This window comes from Platalea leucorodia (genome assembly GCF_965183815.1).
Source record: "Platalea leucorodia genome assembly, chromosome: 19".
NCBI classification, from domain to species: Eukaryota; Metazoa; Chordata; class Aves; order Pelecaniformes; family Threskiornithidae; genus Platalea; species Platalea leucorodia.
In genome coordinates, this window is record NC_138841.1 from 9,000,498 (window position 1) to 9,024,062 (window position 23,565).

Consider the following 23,565-nt stretch of genomic DNA (forward strand, 5'->3'; position numbering starts at 1 on the left):
AGTGTTAGATGGTGGAGCCCATGACGGGAACAGCCCAAGGGCTGCAGAACCGCACAGCCTTTCTGGGAACCCCAGAGAGGGTGGTCCGTCAAGAAGAAAGACAGGTCAGGGTTGTCCCAATGCCAAGGGGAGAATAACCAGGGGCCAAACGCTGGAAAATTCCCCGTCGACACTACTCAATGTGACACAAAAGGACCCCCAACAGAGAGCAGCGAGCTCTAGAGTGGGGACGTTGATGGGCCGAGGAACGGGGCTTCCCACAGGCCACTCAGACAGGCTCCCCACAGCCCTTTCACAGAAACTGGGGGGTAACCGACAAACCGACAGCCGGGATGCTGGGAAGGTGCTAGGCCAAACGGTTCCATCGGCTCCTGCGGCAGTTGTAAACTGCAGCCGGGCCCCTCTGCCTGCCCTGGGCTGGTGCCACTTGCGGAGCCTCCCGGGGTGGCGGGAGAAGGAGCGGTGCCAGGCTGGGCCTCTCCTCTCTGGAGTAAACCTTAGGAGTGCTTACTGCCTTCCTCAGGTTGAAGAAAAAATTAAGGAGAGGTCCTAACGGTTCCCGCACGCTCCCGCCCTCCCCCCAAAGGGCCTTCTTGCGCACCCCACTTTGGAGACAGAGCTTCTGCACCAATCTCAATTGCCACATCTTTTTTATTTTTTTGTTCCTTCCCCTTCTGCTGCTCTTTTTCTGTATGCCCTTCTCTTTTTCCTCTGGTTTCAGTCGAGGCTTTCTGGTTTTGCCATCTTCCCGTGAACCTGCACTCGATAAATGCAGGTGTACGCTGGGTTTCCCCAGTTGCTCTTCACCAGAAGTTTGACACGTGCAAAGGCTCTGGGAAGCGGCGCGTTCTGGGAAGAAAAGCGGGAAAAGGAAGCGGGGGTGTTAGGAGCGACAATGCAAGGAAGGTGTCTCCCCCTGCCAGCCCTGCTCCTGCTCAGGAGCGAGCTCCTGCAAGTGGGTGGGAGCGGCTGTGGCAATCTGAGGCTCGCTGCTGGTACCGGGGCTGCTGGGGAGGCTGGGGACACGGGAAGGGGGAAGGCAGCTGGCATCCTCTGCATGCCGGCCCTGCTGGGGCTCAGTCTCCCTCCCCTCTGCCCCTTCCCTCTGCTGCTTGCTCTGTGCTGGCAGAGAGGCCGGGGAGGTGCTCCTGTGCGGGGGGCGGCTGCTGTGCAACCCCACCAAGCTCCCGCTGTCTGCTCTGCCTGCTTTCCTCCTGGCAGGCGTGAGAGCACGGGGAGAGAAGGGGCACGCTGTGCTGGGAGGAGAGGACACTGCCCAGCCTGCCAGCAGGCCACAGGACGGAGCGACAGTGCTGCCCGACGCCTTTCGCCACCGGGCATCCCTGTTTCTCCACAACACAAAGACGTTGCTTGTGTGGAGCGGCCGCGTGTGCGGCTGGCTCTGCTGAAGGCAGTGCGTGCAGCCAGGGATCTCTCGGGACTTGTGCTCCCACAGGCCTGACCCTGTCTTGCTATCCTTTTGCTACCACCACTGTGTGCTACTCAGCCCTCCCAACCCCACCAGGTCTCTCTCGGCGGTGGTCCGGGCCCCTCGGCCCAGGGAGAAAGCATTCACGCTCTTCCTGCCATGGACTTGCAGGCAAACCTGGTTTGCTCCCCGGCACCTTGCCCCTGCGCGTGGACCGTACCTTCAGAGGGAAGGTCTGAATGGCCTCCTTTGCCACGTTGTACGTGAACGTCCCAAGGAGAGTTTCCTCTTCTCCGTCCGCACCCACTCCCTCAGGGGCAAAGCACAAGGAGAGCAGCTCAGACTCGTCCCCACAAAGAGGGAACCTACGTGCTGGATCAGCCCTGCTGTCTCCCCACCCTCTCCTGGGGCTCTAGCAGTAGGCTAGCACTCGCCATGGTGGAGCTCAGTCTCGGCCTTGACTTGTGCTCAGGAACCCTGAGGTGCGTGTCCCGAACAAGTCTCAAGAGGGATGAAACCCCTAGAGCCCTTGAAGTGTCCCGCTAGGGCACTGCGGTGCTCAGGAGAGAGCAGGACGTAAACCTCAGAGGACGCACAAAAGCAAGCAAGACCCTGCCATGGCTTTCCCCCAGGGCCAGATCCCCGCCAGAAGCGCCCAGCAGAGACTCACAAAGACAGCGACGTCTCTGGGGGCGCTGATGACAGTCCCAGATGGAGAGACTTCTTTGAAGATGTGCTGCACAGTGATGGCAGTCAGATGGACTCGTGCTGGCAGCCTGATGACCACCTGGCCCTGATCCCCTTGTAAAGGCCAGCAGTTTCCTGGGGAAACATCCGGCTGCAAGCAGAACGCGAGAGCAAGGAAGAGTGAGAGAGTGTTGGGGCCAACACAGCGGCCCGCGTAGCTTGAAGCGTAGGCGCCGTTGTGTCCGCGGGGTCTATTTTGGCTTGAAAATGAGGCGCGTGGGAGGAAATGGACAGAAGCAGGAGGCCTTCGTCCCTGCCTGACCGAAAGGGGGCTCTCAGGATTATGGGGCAGAGGAGACTAGCAGTTATGAAACCGTCCCAGTCAGGGCCTAGCAGAAACACCTCTCTGCCCAGTGGCTCTGCAGGGCACCCCCCACCAGGGAGAAAGTCTTTCACCCAGCTGGGGCAGAGCACTGTGGGCGAGATGCAGCAGTTTGGCTCCGTTCAGCTCCATTCCCCTCCTGAGGGGAAGCGCTGATTGCTAGCAAGCCCAGCCCTGTGTTCGAGCTTTGCTTTCAGGAACCTGATCAACACTGTGGGCTTGAGCAGTGCCACTGGAGCGAGGGGAGAGCCCCTGAGGTCGGTCCCCAACTTCAGCGGGAGGCAGGCAACCTTCCCGGAGGAGTTCCGCTACGATACCTGCAAAATAGTGTCGGGAGGGTTGGCAGTGCGAAAGAGCCATAAAAGCCTGCAGCCCCAATTCTCTTTGCAGATGTAGGTCTCGGAAGTTCTCTGCATGTCGATGGTGGCACCTGGAAGGGAGGGAGAGCAGGTGACTACTGGAAGAGGCCACATTCTAGGAGGACTCGGTGCTCAGACAGCATTTCTGATGCTGCCGGCCAGCTCCACGTCTGTCAGTCCTCTCCTCCTCCCCACGCTGCTGGGGGTGCCCAGCTGCACAAGGGAATGACGGCTGCCACGTGCCTGGTGGTGACTGCTTCTCTCACAGCGCCACGAGGAGAAGGTGTGAGCGTTCTGGGAGACAGCAGGCGCCCACGTCAATGACAGCACACCAAAACTGAGGGCTTGCGGCATGGGCAGCAAAGGGTGGCCCAGCCATTCCCTCTTCCAATGCAGTGGAGAGGAAGAGAGCCCTTCCAACAGCACAGGAACACGTGCGGGGGCAGCGGCGGAGGCCCCCCGTGCGGAGGCCCCCGTGCGGAGGCGGAGGGCAGGACTGGGAGGGAGTCTGGGAGAGCCACTGTGCCACAGCCTTGCTCTTGGACCCCATGAAGCATTGAAGCTCCCCCCCTTTGGAGAGCAGCGCCCGGAGCACAGGCTTCTTTGGGGAGTGCTGCAGACAAGCGCAGGGCAAGGAGACTGGGCTGCTCGTGTCCATACCAGAGCTTTTCAGGGCCCAGTCAGACATCTCGACGTAGACTTCCGAAGCCATCTGGGACGCTGCCTGGTTCACTTCCTGGGAACGCCATAAACGAACACAGAAAAGGACCACATCAGCGGGCAGTTCAGCATGGCTACTAGCGCCGGCAGAGGCAAAGGGTCAGTGTCAGAAAGGCAAGGCAAGCCTAGTCCACAGAGCTGCAAGACTCTCTGCTGCTGACGTGCTGACGGCCATGGCCGCGAGGTGGGTTGACGAGGGTCCCCACACCCTCGTCCCCACCCTCCACGCTCTGCAGGTAAGCGGGGAGATGGGCTCGGGCCCTGCAAGCGACGGCTGGCCCCGTCAGCGTGCCTGGGTCTCATCCCTGCCTCAGGAGCCCAGCCAGAGGAGCCAGAGTGCCGGCGTGCCAAGGGAAGGCTCTCAGGAGTCCTCTGCTGCCTCAAGCAGCCTGCTTGAACTGGGCCTGGAGAAGGGCCTGTGCAGCGCAGAAGCTCACCCAGCAAGCCCCTGGGGCAAAGGCTGGCTTGCTGCAGTCAGCAGTCCGACCCCACCAACAAGCCCAAGGAGTGCTTTCTCAGGGGTTCTGCCCAGCCAAGCCTCCTTCCCCAAAACGCAGCATCACCTTTGCACTGCTGATCTCTGCCCTCAGTTGAGCCACCTCCTCCATCAGAAGCTGCATCTTTTGGCTGTGCTCCGCCAACAAAACGCGAAAGTTCCTGCATGAAAGCACGAAAGCAGATCTTGTCAGAGAGCGGCCCGTCCCCTCTGGGGAGCGTCTCAGCTCGGCAAGAAGGAGAGACACGTGTGCTTTCCCTGCTTTGCGAGTGCTTCCCTTCCACACCAGTTTGAGCAGAAGGCAAAGGCAGGTAGGAGGTATGGGAGCCCTGGCTGTTAGCAAAACGAGTGCAGGTAGCACGAGGTCGGCTGACGCTTCTGCACAGAACCAATGCCAGCTCAGGAAACGTCTCTTACCGCAGGGTCTTCAGGTCTTCTGCAGACACAAGTGCCAGCTCCTGAAAGGGAAAAACGCTCGGTTCGAGCATCCGCTACCAGAGCCGCCGGGGCTTCCCAGGAGAGGCTTCCCTAGGAAGACTCGGCACAAGCTGCTGCTTCTTTGGGTCACCCTGCGTGGCAGCAGGAGAGCCCGTGATTTATCCAGCCGCTCTCAGCAATGCTCTGTTGCAGGAGGTGCCTGTGCCACAGGAGTCACCGACCTCTAGCAGTGCCTTTGTCCGCATTGTCCACCCTGGCAGTGAGGTCCCGCAGTAAACACCGGCTGCAATTCACATCATCAAGAGAGAGTTATTTTACTGAGGTCGCTAGCGATGCCTGCCGTCGCGTTGTCTCCAGCCTGTTGCCTTAGGGGTGGGGCAGCAGGTGAGCTGAGGAGGTGGGGAACGTGGGGTGCGGAGAGAGGACGCGCCTCTGCCCAGAAGCCATCGGCCCAGGCTTGAGGGGACTGCGCAGCCGTGGGCCTCAGGTGTGCTCAGTGCCCCAGAGCTATTCCCCGCTTCCCCTCGCTGCTTCAGGGAGCCCCGAGACCAGGCTGCATGGGCTAGGAGAGGTACCTCCCCATGGGTCCCCCTGCACGGCCCCTCCCCTCTGGGAATGCCCAGTTCAGGCTTGGAAGTAGCTACGCCCTTCTCTCGCGGACTTGCAGACGAAGCAAGCCATGTGGTCCAGTGGCCAGAGCAGCAGCATGGCTGGGAGACTCCCAGTCTTACTGGCAGGCCAAAAGGCAGTCCCAGTCCGGGACGTACTCGGGAAGCGCTTGGGTCATGGGAGTTTCCGCCCATACTGGCCCAAAAGGAAAGCCGGGCAGCTGAAAGCTGGCATCCAGCACAGCCTGGCTGTCGCTCTCAGGTGTCTGCTCATGCAAACTCACCAAGAGCCACGGGGAGCAACAAGAAGACAGCTTGGAAGATCCTCTTCTTCTGCAGGGCCACCTTTTGCCTGAAAAAGAGGGAGTCCTGTGGCTGCCCATGATCCAAGTCTTGGGCAAAGCCCTCCACCGGTGGAGTTCCCTTTTCAGGCCAGAAAGCCAGCCTTTTGGAAGCCTCCTGCTGCCAGAGAGCTGCCAGAGCAGCGCCCAGGAGGAAGACGATTTCTGTCCACACCGTTCAACACTGCCGGCAGATCTTCCCCAGAGGAAGGCCTCCAGAAGCACCATCCCAAAGGGAATGAAAATTATGCAGGGAAGTAAAGAGGCCGAGCAAACGAAGACTGCTTTTCAGCCGTCTTTCTGGTGGGGACCTTGCTCTCCCTTTGGCTGAGAAAGCAGGCCTGTTCTCACTTGCGATCACACAGATCTCTTTAGGGGTGTTTTTCTGCACAGCTGGGAAGCGCAGGAGCCTTGTCTGCCTTTCCTCCCAGAGCCCTCCCAGACCTGCGCGGTCACTTGCCAGAGCTGGGGAAAAGCCTTCCCCTGCGGAGGCTTGGCTCTGCACCCGAGCGTCTGGCTACGCGGCAGTTTGCCCTACCGTAGCCAAAGTGTGGGGCTCTGGCAAACGCGTGGGAGTGAGACTGCCGAGGGGCTTTGCTCTTGGCTCTCCCTGAGAATGGCCACAGCACGAGCAGCGCCCCAGCTTGGGCTCCCGACTGGGAGCCCTGGGCTGCTGGCTGGGGAACACCCTCTGCTCTCCCCTTTGCTTGCACCGGCCCTCAGACATCCCCTTTCTTTCCCCCGTCCACAGCAGAAACGTGGTGTAATACGTACACGGCGGAGATGCATGTCCTCAGCAGACGTCTCCGCGGGGAGACAAGGGCGCCTGCCGGACAGCACGTAAGGCTGAAGACTGTCCCTGCGCAAGGAAAGCAGAGAAAAGTTAGGCCTGTCTCTTGAGGTCTCCTCTCTAGGATGCCCAGCCCCACGTGTCTCAGCTGCCTGCGGGGAGGCGGGCACCGTGTCCTACACACTCCCTCCCTGGGGCAAAGAGCAGGGCAGCCTGCACTTCTCCTGCCGCCTGTGACGTTTGGCCAGAGCTCCAGCGCAGCGCAGCTCTCCAAGTTCACCCCCGAGGAGGTCACAGCAAGCAGCAGTGCTGAGCTTACTTGCAATTTCCGTGGCCTTGTCACGCCACTTGGCAGGCCCTTGAGTGGCTGAGCCGGGAGCTGACATCGAAGAGAGTATCCCCAGCTCCACCTGCATGCGGAGGTTCCTGTCGGAGGAAAAAGACAAATGCCCGTTGCCCACCATCCCCACGCCGTGGGAGCCGAGGCGGGCAGGAGTAGCCTGAGCGGCGGCCCTTGCCAGAGGACGGGCCTTCCCAGCAGCAGCGAGAGAGGCCAGCACAGCTGGGCTGCTCCCAGCGGGCGCCCCCCCCTCCCCCCTTCCCCATCCTTTGCTTTACAGGCCTGCAGTGGGAGCAAGCTGGCAGCAGCAGACCCCTGCCTCGGGAAGCCCACCCGGCAGCACAGCCCGATTCTCAGCCCGTCCCTCCCTGGCCCCTGGCACCACCCTGCCCCACGGCAGACACCTCCCAGTGGCCATTTGGGGAGGGGGCACAGGCTGCTGCCTCCCCCCCAGCCCTGCCACCTCTTCCCTGGGCACTCCCAGGTCTCCCGACCCCTCTCTGCCCCGCACAGCTGCTCCCATCAGCCAGGCAGGATCGCGCCTCAGCGTCCCGAGGGGACCAGTCTCAGGCCCCAGGGGCTTGGCCTCCCCGTACAGCAAAACCGCCCCGTGCAGCAGGGCTGGGCTCCGACCCTGCAGCACGAGGCTACCGCCTCCCCAAAAGCCCCTGCTGCACACTGCCTTTTGGCTGCGAGAGTGAGCCAGGCTTTCCACCGAGACCCGTCCTCACAGAAGGGGGGCTTCGCAAACCACGGGGCTCTTCTTCAGAAAACTTCTGTCGGCTTCCCCAGGCTGCTCCGCACCCCACTGACCGTGCTAGGCCACGTCCGTGCTACCAGCCCAACCTGATGCCCCGGGCACATGCCAGGCTTCGTACCTACTCGTCTGGCAGCGGCTCGGCCCCGCTGCCTCCCCTGCCGGCTGTTGGCCAGCCTCGTTCCCCAAGGAGCCTTGGGAGGGCCCTTGGCGTCTTCTCTCGGGGGCCTTTCTCCTCGCCATCTCTGGGCAAAGGCAGGCTCCCCGCTCTGCTCTTCCCTCTCAGCCCCAGCAGTGTGGCCTGCCCAGGCAAAAACAGCTCCGGCAGCAGCCCCACGCTGCCCCACAGCAGGAGCGCGCCTGCCCAAGGTAAGAGCCACACGGCAGCTGTGGGCTCCTTCCCCACGCGCCACAGGGCTGTGCGGGCGGCCAGCTCTGACCTCACACTGGTGGCTCTGACATCACACTGGGGGAGGCATGCGGCCTCAGTCAGAACCTGAGAGCAATGAAGTGAGAGAGGGTGTTGGGACCGTTAAGCGTCTAGTCATGTTTAGAGCCCCAGTGTCTGTGGGGCTGTGAAGTGCTCCCAAGGGAAGGTTAGGGTCAGAAACAGCTTTTAGTCCTGGCACCTTTGGTGTGGGTGAAATTGCCGTCTATTTGCAACTTCAGAGCTGGGCTCTGGCTACAATGAGCGGGAGACAGAGAGAGTTTTGGACTTTTAGGAGGGCAGGCAAGCGCAGAGGCCCAGTGTTTGTGGGCCTGTGTCATGGTTTAACCCCAGTCAGCAACTAAGCGCCACGCAGCTGCTCACTCACTCCCCCCTCTCCAGTGTGATGAGGGAAAGAATCGGAAGGGTAAAAGGGGGAAAAACTCGTGGGTTGTGATAAGAACATTTCAATAATGGAAATAAAGTAAAATAGAAGTAGTAGTAGTACTAGTAGTAGTAGTAGTAATAATAATAGTAATAATAATATAGTAATATACAAAGCAAGTGATGCACGATACAACTGCTCACCACCTGCCGACTGATGCCCAGCCTGTCCTCGAGCAGCGATCGCTGCCCCCCAGCCAACTCCCCTCAGTTTATATACTGAGCATGACGCCATACGGTATGGAAGAGCCCTTTGGCCAGTCGGGGTCACCTGTCCTGGCTGTGCTCCCTCCCAGCTTCTCACTGTCAGGGTAGGGGAAGCTGAACAGTCCTTGACTGGTGTAAGCACTACTTAGCAAGAACTAAAACATCAGTGTGTTATCAACATTATTCTCATACGAAATCCAAAACACAGCACTACACCAGCTACTAGGAAGAAAATGAACTCTAGCCCAGCTGAAACCAGGACATTTTGCTATTGTCCTGAGCATTGTTTTTATTATAGTTCTAAGGCTAATTTTTCTAAAAAGAAGCATATTTTTCAGGTGTGGTCTTCAAGAAACTATGCAGATTAACAAGTACATGAAGAAAAGCTAGGTCCCTGCGGCCATTGCCACTGCCTAATTCTCTTACTATTCCATTAGTTACTAATATATGCCTCTAGGGATACTAAATTTGATACGAGCGCAACCCTTACACAGTTCATACTTTTGGGGGGAAAAGATACACACATCTTCCCATTGTGACGCTAACAGGTAGAACTTTACCTCTGCCAGCTGGAAGAGTGCCAAATTCCTACAGTGCTTTACTGGCTCAGGCCTTGACAACTGGGAAGTACTTGATGAGATCTAGGTCTTAAATGAACAGAGAAAATAGCTCAGTGGCACACAGGAAAGACTGAAAGGAAGGGAGAAAAAAAAGCTGCTTATGGCTTGGATGGGCGTGCTCTTTGCTGGGTAAAAAACTGGCTGAATGGCCGGGCCCAAAGAGTTGTGGTGAATGGAGTTAAATGCAGCCGGTGGCTGGTCACAAGTGGTGTTCCCCAGGGCTCAGCATTGGGGCCAGTCCTGTTTAATGTCTTTCTCAATGATCAGGATGAGGGGATCAAGTACACCCTCAGTAAGTTTGCAGATGACGCCAAGTTGGGTGGGAGCGTTGGTCTCCTGGAGGGCAGGAAGGCCCTACGGAGGGACCTGGCCAGGCTGGATTGATGGGCCAAGGCCAACTGTGTGAGGTTCAACAAGGCTCAGTGCCGGGTCCTGCGCTTGGGTCACAACAACCCCATGCAACGCTACAGGCTGGGGGAAGAGGGGCTGGAGAGCTGCCCGGGGCAAAAGGAGGGGGTATTGGTGGACAGCCAGCTGAATATGAGGCAGCAGTGTGCCCAGGTGGCCAAGAGGCCAATAGCATCCTGGCTTGTATCAGAAATAGCGTGGCCAGCAGGACTAGGGAAGTGATCGTCCCCCCATACTGGGCACTGGTGAGGCCACACCTTGAATCCTGTGTTCAGTGTTGGGCCCCTCACTACAAGAAGGACACTGATAGAGCACAAATTGCTACTTAGCACGGAAGGTAAGTGTGGGCAGGGGCACAACCGGTGCAGGTACTTTAAGAAGAGATACCAGATCCATCCCAGACACCAAGGGAACTGCCTTTTATACTGTTCAACTTGTGTCAGTTATTTTTGTTGCAAATGACACCCCTGATTAATGTTAGACCTAGGTACAGTACCAATTGCTTTGCCATTGACACACATACCTGCCACGCACTGTTTAGGTGCAGCCTCACTCCAGGCTGCTGAACATCCTTGAAAAGTAAGACTGGCCAACATGCATGTCTAACTACTGATCATCAGTGAGCTACTGCTGAACCGCACGTTTTAGCGGTGTCCATGAGCTTGTTTCCTGGCACCTGCTCAAGTTCTTCTTTGATGGGTAAGGAAAAGCCAGCAGCCACAAGCCCTTACCAAGACTGCATCTTGCAGCACAGAACACAATTCCTGCCTACTACCACATGGCTCTGGCACTTTCCTTCTTGGGCGCTGTAAAATGAACTGAAACAATTCAGTGCGCTGGTATTTGTCTTACTCTTTAAAGGACTTAGCAGTGAATTTCAAGAAACAGACTGTTATCAAGAGGAACTATACAAAGTATTACATTGCTCAACTGACAGTATAACTGACCGTTTAAGCATGCAAAAGCATCTTAGAAATGCTGGAAGATGGCTGTGGAGTTATTACCACAGAAGTATCATAAGAGACACTGGAATTAACCAATTTTAAGAAGCTTGTAAGCTCCTGCTGCAGGAGCTCCTGCAGACACCGCTCCCTCCCCGCGCTGCCGCTGATGCACCCGCGGTGACGGAGGATTGAGCGCGCCCCAGGCCCGGCTCGCTGCTGCCAGGACAGGCCGTGGGGGCCTGGGGCTGCGGGACAAGCCTCAGGGGAGGTGCTGGGGCCAGGGCAGCTGCAGGGGCTGAGCGGGGCTGGGGAGGCTCCGGGGGCGCTCTGGGAGTCGGGCTGCCCGGTGCCTGTGCCCGGGGGGGTCCGTCTGCGTCTCCTTCGCCTCCCCAGCTCTCGGGTCACTCCCGGGGCTGCCCCGGCCGGGCCCGGCTCCAGCTTGGAGCTCCCCCCGCCACCCGTGGGGGGCCAGCAGGCAGGAGACACCCCCGCGCCCGCCCAAGGGCCTCACTCACCTCACGGGCAGCCCCCGGCCTCACCTCAGCCGGGCCGCAGCTGGAGCTGCACCTCCCGAGACCAACACGGCTGCCGGGAAGGTGAGCGTGGGGCCATGACGGCTCCGGGCATGCCCCAGTAACCAACATGGCCGCCCGGCAGCCCCATGTCTCAGGACTACAGCTCCCGGCATGCCGTGCTAACCAACATGGCCACCTGGCAGCCATGTGCCCCAGGACTACAGCTCCCGGCATGCCACGGGGCGCAACTGCCCTGCTGCCTGACCCTGCGCGGCCACCGTCCCCCGCCCCGGCTGGGCCCTGCCCCACGAGCAGGCCCCATGGCTGCCTGCGCGGGGCTGCGCTGGCCCCAGAGCCCCGGTGGAGAGGGAGGAGGAGGGGGAGAGGGGGACAGAGCGGCGGAGAAGGGTGGGGCAGGGCAGTGGGGTGGCCGGAGAGGGACAGGAGCAGGACAGAGGGACAGGAGATGGACAGAGGGATGGTGGGAAAAAGGGGTAGCTGGGCAGGGAGTGGAGAAAGGAAAAATAGTGGTGAGGAGCAGAAACAGGGACAGAGAAGGAAGGAGATGGAGGGCAAGTGAAGAACATGGCGCAGGAAGAAAAGTAGTGCTAAGCAGCAGGACAGAGGGACAGAGAGAGAAGAGGGGCAGGAGGGAGAACAGAGGGATGGACAGACACAGAAAGGGCAAGGGCACGGGACAAGGGGGTGGAGAGACAGAAGAGTCAGCAGGAGGGCAGAGTGACAGAGAAGTGGGGCAGGGAACAGGACAGAAGGCCAGAAGGCAAAGGGTGAGAGGGAAAAGAAAGGGGAGAGGGAAGGGGAGAGGCAGGGGCAGAGAGTGGGACACAGAGCAAGGGAACAGACACTCTCTGTTTCTGGAGCCTCCCAGTGTTGAATGGAGTCTCTCTCCCTGGCCTGCTGAGTACAGCCAAAGTCCAGAAAGAAAACTGCGAACGTCCAGGGATTCCTCCCACCCCAAAGGTGCCAGGACCAAAAGCTCTTGCTGCTTTTGCAGGAGCGCGCCTGCCCAGGGCAAGAGCCACACGGCAGCCGTGGGCTCCTTCCCCGCGCGCCACAGGGCTGTGCGAAAGGAGCTGATTTTCCCCTTCCCCTGCTTCTTCCCGGTAACCCCTTCCTGTGCCTCCCTTCTCTATCGGTTCCTCTAGGAGCCCCTGTTAAAGCAGCAATCCATCTCCCCTCTCTTAGGTGTTCCCTTTGAACCTGTCGTGCCTCTTTTTCCTTCTCTCTCCTATGAAAAATCATCCACGCTACCTCTAACATCTTTCCCAAATCCCTGGCTCCCCTCCCAATTTCCTCCAACGTTTCACGATACGTCCTAGGGGAGATCTTTTCCGAATCCCCCCTTCCGCAGAGGGCTTAGTACCCACCACAAAAGACACAGCAACACCAAACAGAGAAACAATAACTTTGCACAAAATAGTCAGAGGCATTCCCCAGAAGGGGACTCGAACCCCTAGATTACCTTCAGTGGGGCTCCAACCCACCCCTTCGGCCAAAGGTTTCCAGACACAGGTGTCCTAGGGACTTCGGCCCGATAGGATCCAATCCTTCCCTTAGGTACCTTTACAGCCCAACCCTGCGAGGCCTTCGCCGCGCCTGACGGGCAGGCAACTGCCCTTTTAATGAGAAAAGGGATGCTTTTACCTTCCCAGAGGTCCTGCTCAGAGCTCTTCGGTCCGGGCTTCGGAGGTTCTTCCCGAGAATCCCTCGGTGCCGGCTGGGGGTCCTGCGATCCCACGGATCCATCGAGATTCAGAAGCAGAGTCCCATCTGGGTCGCCCAAACTGTCACCGAAATGGGGAATCAACCTCTTCACACCCATGTAGCATCGAGAAGCAGGCATTCTCTTTATTACAGCACTGGATGCGTGGGGGATGGTCCCACCTAAGGTGCCTACCATCATACAAAGCTAATGGGAAAATTGCCGTTTCTGCTTAGCTTTAGAAGCCATTTCCAGCAGCATGAGAAACCCCCCAAGCATCCTGGGATGCCCACTCCCCAGCCCCATCTCTCAGGAACCCCTTGGGAGCCTCCAGCACCCCCCAGGGAATGCTCCTGCCACCCTGACCCCCTCCCAATACTCCCTGCTGTTAGGCAGCTGCCAGGAAGACGGGGTTCTAACCCTCCCCATCCCTGGAATCCTTTGGACGAGCTTTCCGACTGGCTGCCCGGGATGTCCTTAGCGGAGGCGGCGTTGTAGCCCAGGACACGATGCCCATGATAGCAACAGCGGGAGGGAACAGCCAAGTGTTGCAGAATGCAGCACTGGGGGACCGAGGGGCCTCGAGTGTTAGATGGTGGAGCCCATGACGGGAACAGCCCAAGGGCTGCAGAACCGCACAGCCTTTCTGGGAACCCCAGAGAGGGTGGTCCGTCAAGAAGAAAGACAGGTCAGGGTTGTCCCAATGCCAAGGGGAGAATAACCAGGGGCCAAACGCTGGAAAATTCCCCGTCGACACTACTCAATGTGACACAAAAGGACCCCCAACAGAGAGCAGCGAGCTCTAGAGTGGGGACGTTGATGGGCCGAGGAACGGGGCTTCCCACAGGCCACTCAGACAGGCTCCCCACCCCCCTTTCACAGAAACTGGGGGGTAACCGACAAACCGACAGCCGGGATGCTGGGAAGGTGCTAGGCCAAACGGTTCCATCGGCTCCTGCGGCAGTTGTAAACTGCAGCCGGGCCCCTCTGCCTGCCCTGGGCTGGTGCCACTTGCGGAGCCTCCCGGGGTGGCGGGAGAAGGAGCGGTGCCAGGCTGGGCCTCTCCTCTCTGGAGTAAACCTTAGGAGTGCTTACTGCCTTCCTCAGGTTGAAGAAAAAATTAAGGAGAGGTCCTAACGGTTCCCGCACGCTCCCGCCCTCCCCCCAAAGGGCCTTCTTGCGCACCCCACTTTGGAGACAGAGCTTCTGCACCAATCTCAATTGCCACATCTTTTTTATTTTTTTGTTCCTTCCCCTTCTGCTGCTCTTTTTCTGTATGCCCTTCTCTTTTTCCTCTGGTTTCAGTCGAGGCTTTCTGGTTTTGCCATCTTCCCGTGAACCTGCACTCGATAAATGCAGGTGTACGCTGGGTTTCCCCAGTTGCTCTTCACCAGAAGTTTGACACGTGCAAAGGCTCTGGGAAGCGGCGCGTTCTGGGAAGAAAAGCGGGAAAAGGAAGCGGGGGTGTTAGGAGCGACAATGCAAGGAAGGTGTCTCCCCCTGCCAGCCCTGCTCCTGCTCAGGAGCGAGCTCCTGCAAGTGGGTGGGAGCGGCTGTGGCAATCTGAGGCTCGCTGCTGGTACCGGGGCTGCTGGGGAGGCTGGGGACACGGGAAGGGGGAAGGCAGCTGGCATCCTCTGCATGCCGGCCCTGCTGGGGCTCAGTCTCCCTCCCCTCTGCCCCTTCCCTCTGCTGCTTGCTCTGTGCTGGCAGAGAGGCCGGGGAGGTGCTCCTGTGCGGGGGGCGGCTGCTGTGCAACCCCACCAAGCTCCCGCTGTCTGCTCTGCCTGCTTTCCTCCTGGCAGGCGTGAGAGCACGGGGAGAGAAGGGGCACGCTGTGCTGGGAGGAGAGGACACTGCCCAGCCTGCCAGCAGGCCACAGGACGGAGCGACAGTGCTGCCCGACGCCTTTCGCCACCGGGCATCCCTGTTTCTCCACAACACAAAGACGTTGCTTGTGTGGAGCGGCCGCGTGTGCGGCTGGCTCTGCTGAAGGCAGTGCGTGCAGCCAGGGATCTCTCGGGACTTGTGCTCCCACAGGCCTGACCCTGTCTTGCTATCCTTTTGCTACCACCACTGCGTGCTACTCAGCCCTCCCAACCCCACCAGGTCTCTCTCGGCGGTGGTCCGGGCCCCTCGGCCCAGGGAGAAAGCATTCACGCTCTTCCTGCCATGGACTTGCAGGCAAACCTGGTTTGCTCCCCGGCACCTTGCCCCTGCGCGTGGACCGTACCTTCAGAGGGAAGGTCTGAATGGCCTCCTTTGCCACGTTGTACGTGAACGTCCCAAGGAGAGTTTCCTCTTCTCCGTCCGCACCCACTCCCTCAGGGGCAAAGCACAAGGAGAGCAGCTCAGACTCGTCCCCACAAAGAGGGAACCTACGTGCTGGATCAGCCCTGCTATCTCCCCACCCTCTCCTGGGGCTCTAGCAGTAGGCTAGCACTCGCCATGGTGGAGCTCAGTCTCGGCCTTGACTTGTGCTCAGGAACCCTGAGGTGCGTGTCCCGAACAAGTCTCAAGAGGGATGAAACCCCTAGAGCCCTTGAAGTGTCCCGCTAGGGCACTGCGGTGCTCAGGAGAGAGCAGGACGTAAACCTCAGAGGACGCACAAAAGCAAGCAAGACCCTGCCATGGCTTTCCCCCAGGGCCAGATCCCCGCCAGAAGCGCCCAGCAGAGACTCACAAAGACAGCGACGTCTCTGGGGGCGCTGATGACAGTCCCAGATGGAGAGACTTCTTTGAAGATGTGCTGCACAGTGATGGCAGTCAGATGGACTCGTGCTGGCAGCCTGATGACCACCTGGCCCTGATCCCCTTGTAAAGGCCAGCAGTTTCCTGGGGAAACATCCGGCTGCAAGCAGAACGCGAGAGCAAGGAAGAGTGAGAGAGTGTTGGGGCCAACACAGCGGCCCGCGTAGCTTGAAGCGTAGGCGCCGTTGTGTCCGCGGGGTCTATTTTGGCTTGAAAATGAGGCGCGTGGGAGGAAATGGACAGAAGCAGGAGGCCTTCGTCCCTGCCTGACCGAAAGGGGGCTCTCAGGATTATGGGGCAGAGGAGACTAGCAGTTATGAAACCGTCCCAGTCAGGGCCTAGCAGAAACACCTCTCTGCCCAGTGGCTCTGCAGGGCACCCCCCACCAGGGAGAAAGTCTTTCACCCAGCTGGGGCAGAGCACTGTGGGCGAGATGCAGCAGTTTGGCTCCGTTCAGCTCCATTCCCCTCCTGAGGGGAAGCGCTGATTGCTAGCAAGCCCAGCCCTGTGTTCGAGCTTTGCTTTCAGGAACCTGATCAACACTGTGGGCTTGAGCAGTGCCACTGGAGCGAGGGGAGAGCCCCTGAGGTCGGTCCCCAACTTCAGCGGGAGGCAGGCAACCTTCCCGGAGGAGTTCCGCTACGATACCTGCAAAATAGTGTCGGGAGGGTTGGCAGTGCAAAAGAGCCATAAAAGCCTGCAGCCCCAATTCTCTTTGCAGATGTAGGTCTCGGAAGTTCTCTGCATGTCGATGGTGGCACCTGGAAGGGAGGGAGAGCAGGTGACTACTGGAAGAGGCCACATTCTAGGAGGACTCGGTGCTCAGACAGCATTTCTGATGCTGCCGGCCAGCTCCACGTCTGTCAGTCCTCTCCTCCTCCCCACGCTGCTGGGGGTGCCCAGCTGCACAAGGGAATGACGGCCGCCACGTGCCTGGTGGTGACTGCTTCTCTCACAGCGCCACGAGGAGAAGGTGTGAGCGTTCTGGGAGACAGCAGGCGCCCACGTCAATGACAGCACACCAAAACTGAGGGCTTGCGGCATGGGCAGCAAAGGGTGGCCCAGCCATTCCCTCTTCCAATGCAGTGGAGAGGAAGAGAGCCCTTCCAACAGCACAGGAACACGTGCGGGGGCAGCGGCAGAGGCCCCCGTGCGGAGGCCCCCGTGCGGAGGCGGAGGGCAGGACTGGGAGGGAGTCTGGGAGAGCCACTGTGCCACAGCCTTGCTCTTGGACCCCATGAAGCATTGAAGCTCCCCCCCTTTGGAGAGCAGCGCCCGGAGCACAGGCTTCTTTGGGGAGTGCTGCAGACAAGCGCAGGGCAAGGAGACTGGGCTGCTCGTGTCCATACCAGAGCTTTTCAGGGCCCAGTCAGACATCTCGACGTAGACTTCCGAAGCCATCTGGGACGCTGCCTGGTTCACTTCCTGGGAACGCCATAAACGAACACAGAAAAGGACCACATCAGCGGGCAGTTCAGCATGGCTACTAGCGCCGGCAGAGGCAAAGGGTCAGTGTCAGAAAGGCAAGGCAAGCCTAGTCCACAGAGCTGCAAGACTCTCTGCTGCTGACGTGCTGACGGCCATGGCCGCGAGGTGGGTTGACGAGGGTCCCCACACCCTCGTCCCCACCCTCCACGCTCTGCAGGTAAGCGGGGAGATGGGCTCGGGCCCTGCAAGCGACGGCTGGCCCCGTCAGCGTGCCTGGGTCTCATCCCTGCCTCAGGAGCCCAGCCAGAGGAGCCAGAGTGCCGGCGTGCCAAGGGAAGGCTCTCAGGAGTCCTCTGCTGCCTCAAGCAGCCTGCTTGAACTGGGCCTGGAGAAGGGCCTGTGCAGCGCAGAAGCTCACCCAGCAAGCCCCTGGGGCAAAGGCTGGCTTGCTGCAGTCAGCAGTCCGACCCCACCAACAAGCCCAAGGAGTGCTTTCTCAGGGGTTCTGCCCAGCCAAGCCTCCTTCCCCAAAACGCAGCATCACCTTTGCACTGCTGATCTCTGCCCTCAGTTGAGCCACCTCCTCCATCAGAAGCTGCATCTTTTGGCTGTGCTCCGCCAACAAAACGCGAAAGTTCCTGCATGAAAGCACGAAAGCAGATCTTGTCAGAGAGCGGCCCGTCCCCTCTGGGGAGCGTCTCAGCTCGGCAAGAAGGAGAGACACGTGTGCTTTCCCTGCTTTGCGAGTGCTTCCCTTCCACACCAGTTTGAGCAGAAGGCAAAGGCAGGTAGGAGGTATGGGAGCCCTGGCTGTTAGCAAAACGAGTGCAGGTAGCACGAGGTCGGCTGACGCTTCTGCACAGAACCAATGCCAGCTCAGGAAACGTCTCTTACCGCAGGGTCTTCAGGTCTTCTGCAGACACAAGTGCCAGCTCCTGAAAGGGAAAAACGCTCGGTTCGAGCATCCGCTACCAGAGCCGCCGGGGCTTCCCAGGAGAGGCTTCCCTAGGAAGACTCGGCACAAGCTGCTGCTTCTTTGGGTCACCCTGCGTGGCAGCAGGAGAGCCCGTGATTTATCCAGCCGCTCTCAGCAATGCTCTGTTGCAGGAGGTGCCTGTGCCACAGGAGTCACCGACCTCTAGCAGTGCCTTTGTCCGCATTGTCCACCCTGGCAGTGAGGTCCCGCAGTAAACACCGGCTGCAATTCACATCATCAAGAGAGAGTTATTTTACTGAGGTCGCTAGCGATGCCTGCCGTCGCGTTGTCTCCAGCCTGTTGCCTTAGGGGTGGGGCAGCAGGTGAGCTGAGGAGGTGGGGAACGTGGGGTGCGGAGAGAGGACGCGCCTCTGCCCAGAAGCCATCGGCCCAGGCTTGAGGGGACTGCGCAGCCGTGGGCCTCAGGTGTGCTCAGTGCCCCAGAGCTATTCCCCGCTTCCCCTCGCTGCTTCAGGGAGCCCCGAGACCAGGCTGCATGGGCTAGGAGAGGTACCTCCCCATGGGTCCCCCTGCACGGCCCCTCCCCTCTGGGAATGCCCAGTTCAGGCTTGGAAGTAGCTACGCCCTTCTCTCGCGGACTTGCAGACGAAGCAAGCCATGTGGTCCAGTGGCCAGAGCAGCAGCATGGCTGGGAGACTCCCAGTCTTACTGGCAGGCCAAAAGGCAGGCCCAGTCCGGGACGTACTCGGGAAGCGCTTGGGTCATGGGAGTTTCCGCCCATACTGGCCCAAAAGGAAAGCCGGGCAGCTGAAAGCTGGCATCCAGCACAGCCTGGCTGTCGCTCTCAGGTGTCTGCTCATGCAAACTCACCAAGAGCCACGGGGAGCAACAAGAAGACAGCTTGGAAGATCCTCTTCTTCTGCAGGGCCACCTTTTGCCTGAAAAAGAGGGAGTCCTGTGGCTGCCCATGATCCAAGTCTTGGGCAAAGCCCTCCACCGGTGGAGTTCCCTTTTCAGGCCAGAAAGCCAGCCTTTTGGAAGCCTCCTGCTGCCAGAGAGCTGCCAGAGCAGCGCCCAGGAGGAAGACGATTTCTGTCCACACCGTTCAACACTGCCGGCAGATCTTCCCCAGAGGAAGGCCTCCAGAAGCACCATCCCAAAGGGAATGAAAATTATGCAGGGAAGTAAAGAGGCCGAGCAAACGAAGACTGCTTTTCAGCCGTCTTTCTGGTGGGGACCTTGCTCTCCCTTTGGCTGAGAAAGCAGGCCTGTTCTCACTTGCGATCACACAGATCTCTTTAGGGGTGTTTTTCTGCACAGCTGGGAAGCGCAGGAGCCTTGTCTGCCTTTCCTCCCAGAGCCCTCCCAGACCTGCGCGGTCACTTGCCAGAGCTGGGGAAAAGCCTTCCCCTGCGGAGGCTTGGCTCTGCACCCGAGCGTCTGGCTACGCGGCAGTTTGCCCTACCGTAGCCAAAGTGTGGGGCTCTGGCAAACGCGTGGGAGTGAGACTGCCGAGGGGCTTTGCTCTTGGCTCTCCCTGAGAATGGCCACAGCACGAGCAGCGCCCCAGCTTGGGCTCCCGACTGGGAGCCCTGGGCTGCTGGCTGGGGAACACCCTCTGCTCTCCCCTTTGCTTGCACCGGCCCTCAGACATCCCCTTTCTTTCCCCCGTCCACAGCAGAAACGTGGTGTAATACGTACACGGCGGAGATGCACGTCCTCAGCAGACGTCTCCGCGGGGAGACAAGGGCGCCTGCCGGACAGCACGTAAGGCTGAAGACTGTCCCTGCGCAAGGAAAGCAGAGAAAAGTTAGGCCTGTCTCTTGAGGTCTCCTCTCTAGGATGCCCAGCCCCACGTGTCTCAGCTGCCTGCGGGGAGGCGGGCACCGTGTCCTACACACTCCCTCCCTGGGGCAAAGAGCAGGGCAGCCTGCACTTCTCCTGCCGCCTGTGACGTTTGGCCAGAGCTCCAGCGCAGCGCAGCTCTCCAAGTTCACCCCCGAGGAGGTCACAGCAAGCAGCAGTGCTGAGCTTACTTGCAATTTCCGTGGCCTTGTCACGCCACTTGGCAGGCCCTTGAGTGGCTGAGCCGGGAGCTGACATCGAAGAGAGTATCCCCAGCTCCACCTGCATGCGGAGGTTCCTGTCGGAGGAAAAAGACAAATGCCCGTTGCCCACCATCCCCACGCCGTGGGAGCCGAGGCGGGCAGGAGTAGCCTGAGCGGCGGCCCTTGCCAGAGGACGGGCCTTCCCAGCAGCAGCGAGAGAGGCCAGCACAGCTGGGCTGCTCCCAGCGGGCCCCCCCCCACCCCCCCTTCCCCATCCTTTGCTTTACAGGCCTGCAGTGGGAGCAAGCTGGCAGCAGCAGACCCCTGCCTCGGGAAGCCCACCCGGCAGCACAGCCCGATTCTCAGCCCGTCCCTCCCTGGCCCCTGGCACCACCCTGCCCCACGGCAGACACCTCCCAGTGGCCATTTGGGGAGGGGGCATAGGCTGCTGCCCCCCCCCCCAGCCCCGCCACCTCTTCCCTGGGCACTCCCAGGTCTCCCGACCCCTCTCTGCCCCGCACAGCTGCTCCCATCAGCCAGGCAGGATCGCGCCTCAGCGTCCCGAGGGGACCAGTCTCAGGCCCCAGGGGCTTGGCCTCCCCGTACAGCAAAACCGCCCCGTGCAGCAGGGCTGGGCTCCGACCCTGCAGCACGAGGCTACCGCCTCCCCAAAAGCCCCTGCTGCACACTGCCTTTTGGCTGCGAGAGTGAGCCAGGCTTTCCACCGAGACCCGTCCTCACAGAAGGGGGGCTTCGCAAACCACGGGGCTCTTCTTCAGAAAACTTCTGTCGGCTTCCCCAGGCTGCTCCGCACCCCACTGACCGTGCTAGGCCACGTCCGTGCTACCAGCCCAACCTGATGCCCCGGGCACATGCCAGGCTTCGTACCTACTCGTCTGGCAGCGGCTCGGCCCCGCTGCCTCCCCTGCCGGCTGTTGGCCAGCCTCGTTCCCCAAGGAGCCTTGGGAGGGCCCTTGGCGTCTTCTCTCGGGGGCCTTTCTCCTCGCCATCTCTGGGCAAAGGCAGGCTCCCCGCTCTGCTCTTCCCTCTCAGCCCCAGCAGTGTGGCCTGCCCAGGCAAAAACAGCTCCGGCAGCAGCCCCACGCTGCCCCACAGCAGGAGCGCGCCTGCCCAAGGTAAGAGCCACACGGCAGCTGTGGGCTCCTTCCCCACGCGCCACAGGGCTGTGCGGGCGGCCAGCTCTGACCTCACACTGGTGGCTCTGACATCACACTGGGGGAGGCATGCGGCCTCAGTCAGAACCTGAGAGCAATGAAGTGAGAGAGGGTGTTGGGACCGTTAAGCGTCTAGTCATGTTTAGAGCCCCAGTGTCTGTGGGGCTGTGAAGTGCTCCCAAGGGAAGGTTAGGGTCAGAAACAGCTTTTAGTCCTGGCACCTTTGGTGTGGGTGAAATTGCCGTCTATTTGCAACTTCAGAGCTGGGCTCTGGCTACAATGAGCGGGAGACAGAGAGAGTTTTGGACTTTTAGGAGGGCAGGCAAGCGCAGAGGCCCAGTGTTTGTGGGCCTGTGTCATGGTTTAACCCCAGTCAGCAACTAAGCGCCACGCAGCCGCTCACTCACTCCCCCCTCTCCAGTGTGATGAGGGAAAGAATCGGAAGGGTAAAAGGGGGAAAAACTCGTGGGTTGTGATAAGAACATTTCAATAATGGAAATAAAGTAAAATAGAAGTAGTAGTAGTAGTAGTAATAATAATAATAATAGTAATAATAATATAGTAATATACAAAGCAAGTGATGCACGATACAACTGCTCACCACCTGCCGACTGATGCCCAGCCTGTCCTCGAGCAGCGATCGCTGCCCCCCAGCCAACTCCCCTCAGTTTATATACTGAGCATGACGCCATACGGTATGGAAGAGCCCTTTGGCCAGTCGGGGTCACCTGTCCTGGCTGTGCTCCCTCCCAGCTTCTCACTGTCAGGGTAGGGGAAGCTGAACAGTCCTTGACTGGTGTAAGCACTACTTAGCAAGAACTAAAACATCCGTGTGTTATCAACATTATTCTCATACGAAATCCAAAACACAGCACTACACCAGCTACTAGGAAGAAAATGAACTCTAGCCCAGCTGAAACCAGGACATTTTGCTATTGTCCTGAGCATTGTTTTTATTATAGTTCTAAGGCTAATTTTTCTAAAAAGAAGCATATTTTTCAGGTGTGGTCTTCAAGAAACTATGCAGATTAACAAGTACATGAAGAAAAGCTAGGTCCCTGCGGCCATTGCCACTGCCGAATTCTCTTACTATTCCATTAGTTACTAATATATGCCTCTAGGGATACTAAATTTGATACGAGCGCAACCCTTACACAGTTCATACTTTTGGGGGGAAAAGATACACACATCTTCCCATTGTGACGCTAACAGGTAGAACTTTACCTCTGCCAGCTGGAAGAGTGCCAAATTCCTACAGTGCTTTACTGGCTCAGGCCTTGACAACTGGGAAGTACTTGATGAGATCTAGGTCTTAAATGAACAGAGAAAATAGCTCAGTGGCACACAGGAAAGACTGAAAGGAAGGGAGAAAAAAAAGCTGCTTATGGCTTGGATGGGCGTGCTCTTTGCTGGGTAAAAAACTGGCTGAATGGCCGGGCCCAAAGAGTTGTGGTGAATGGAGTTAAATGCAGCCGGTGGCTGGTCACAAGTGGTGTTCCCCAGGGCTCAGCATTGGGGCCAGTCCTGTTTAATGTCTTTCTCAATGATCAGGATGAGGGGATCAAGTACACCCTCAGTAAGTTTGCAGATGACGCCAAGTTGGGTGGGAGCGTTGGTCTCCTGGAGGGCAGGAAGGCCCTACGGAGGGACCTGGCCAGGCTGGATTGATGGGCCAAGGCCAACTGTGTGAGGTTCAACAAGGCTCAGTGCCGGGTCCTGCGCTTGGGTCACAACAACCCCATGCAACGCTACAGGCTGGGGGAAGAGGGGCTGGAGAGCTGCCCGGGGCAAAAGGAGGGGGTATTGGTGGACAGCCAGCTGAATATGAGGCAGCAGTGTGCCCAGGTGGCCAAGAGGCCAATAGCATCCTGGCTTGTATCAGAAATAGCGTGGCCAGCAGGACTAGGGAAGTGATCGTCCCCCCATACTGGGCACTGGTGAGGCCACACCTTGAATCCTGTGTTCAGTGTTGGGCCCCTCACTACAAGAAGGACACTGATAGAGCACAAATTGCTACTTAGCACGGAAGGTAAGTGTGGGCAGGGGCACAACCGGTGCAGGTACTTTAAGAAGAGATACCAGATCCATCCCAGACACCAAGGGAACTGCCTTTTATACTGTTCAACTTGTGTCAGTTATTTTTGTTGCAAATGACACCCCTGATTAATGTTAGACCTAGGTACAGTACCAATTGCTTTGCCATTGACACACATACCTGCCACGCACTGTTTAGGTGCAGCCTCACTCCAGGCTGCTGAACATCCTTGAAAAGTAAGACTGGCCAACATGCATGTCTAACTACTGATCATCAGTGAGCTACTGCTGAACCGCACGTTTTAGCGGTGTCCATGAGCTTGTTTCCTGGCACCTACTCAAGTTCTTCTTTGATGGGTAAGGAAAAGCCAGCAGCCACAAGCCCTTACCAAGACTGCATCTTGCAGCACAGAACACAATTCCTGCCTACTACCACATGGCTCTGGCACTTTCCTTCTTGGGCGCTGTAAAATGAACTGAAACAATTCAGTGCGCTGGTATTTGTCTTACTCTTTAAAGGACTTAGCAGTGAATTTCAAGAAACAGACTGTTATCAA

At 58.8% G+C, this 23,565-nt stretch overlaps 2 protein-coding genes across 2 annotated transcripts; both read right to left on the reverse strand.

Annotated features, from left to right (window-relative positions):
• Positions 1–717: 717 nt before the first annotated feature.
• On the reverse strand, positions 718–4,236 carry LOC309598930 (sperm-associated antigen 4 protein-like; the record flags this gene model as incomplete). Its single annotated transcript, XM_082329958.1, has 6 exons — positions 718–849; positions 1,650–1,739; positions 2,100–2,267; positions 2,816–2,928; positions 3,518–3,593; positions 4,141–4,236. Coding segments are annotated over 6 exons (675 nt in total), but the record flags the coding sequence as incomplete, so codon positions are not given.
• A 9,700-nt stretch (positions 4,237–13,936) lies between these two features.
• LOC309598931 (sperm-associated antigen 4 protein-like) lies at positions 13,937–17,454 on the reverse strand (the record flags this gene model as incomplete). The annotated part of the gene is made up of 6 exons (XM_082329959.1): positions 13,937–14,068; positions 14,869–14,958; positions 15,319–15,486; positions 16,035–16,147; positions 16,736–16,811; positions 17,359–17,454. Coding segments are annotated over 6 exons (675 nt in total), but the record flags the coding sequence as incomplete, so codon positions are not given.
• Between the last annotated feature and the right edge of the window lie 6,111 nt (positions 17,455–23,565).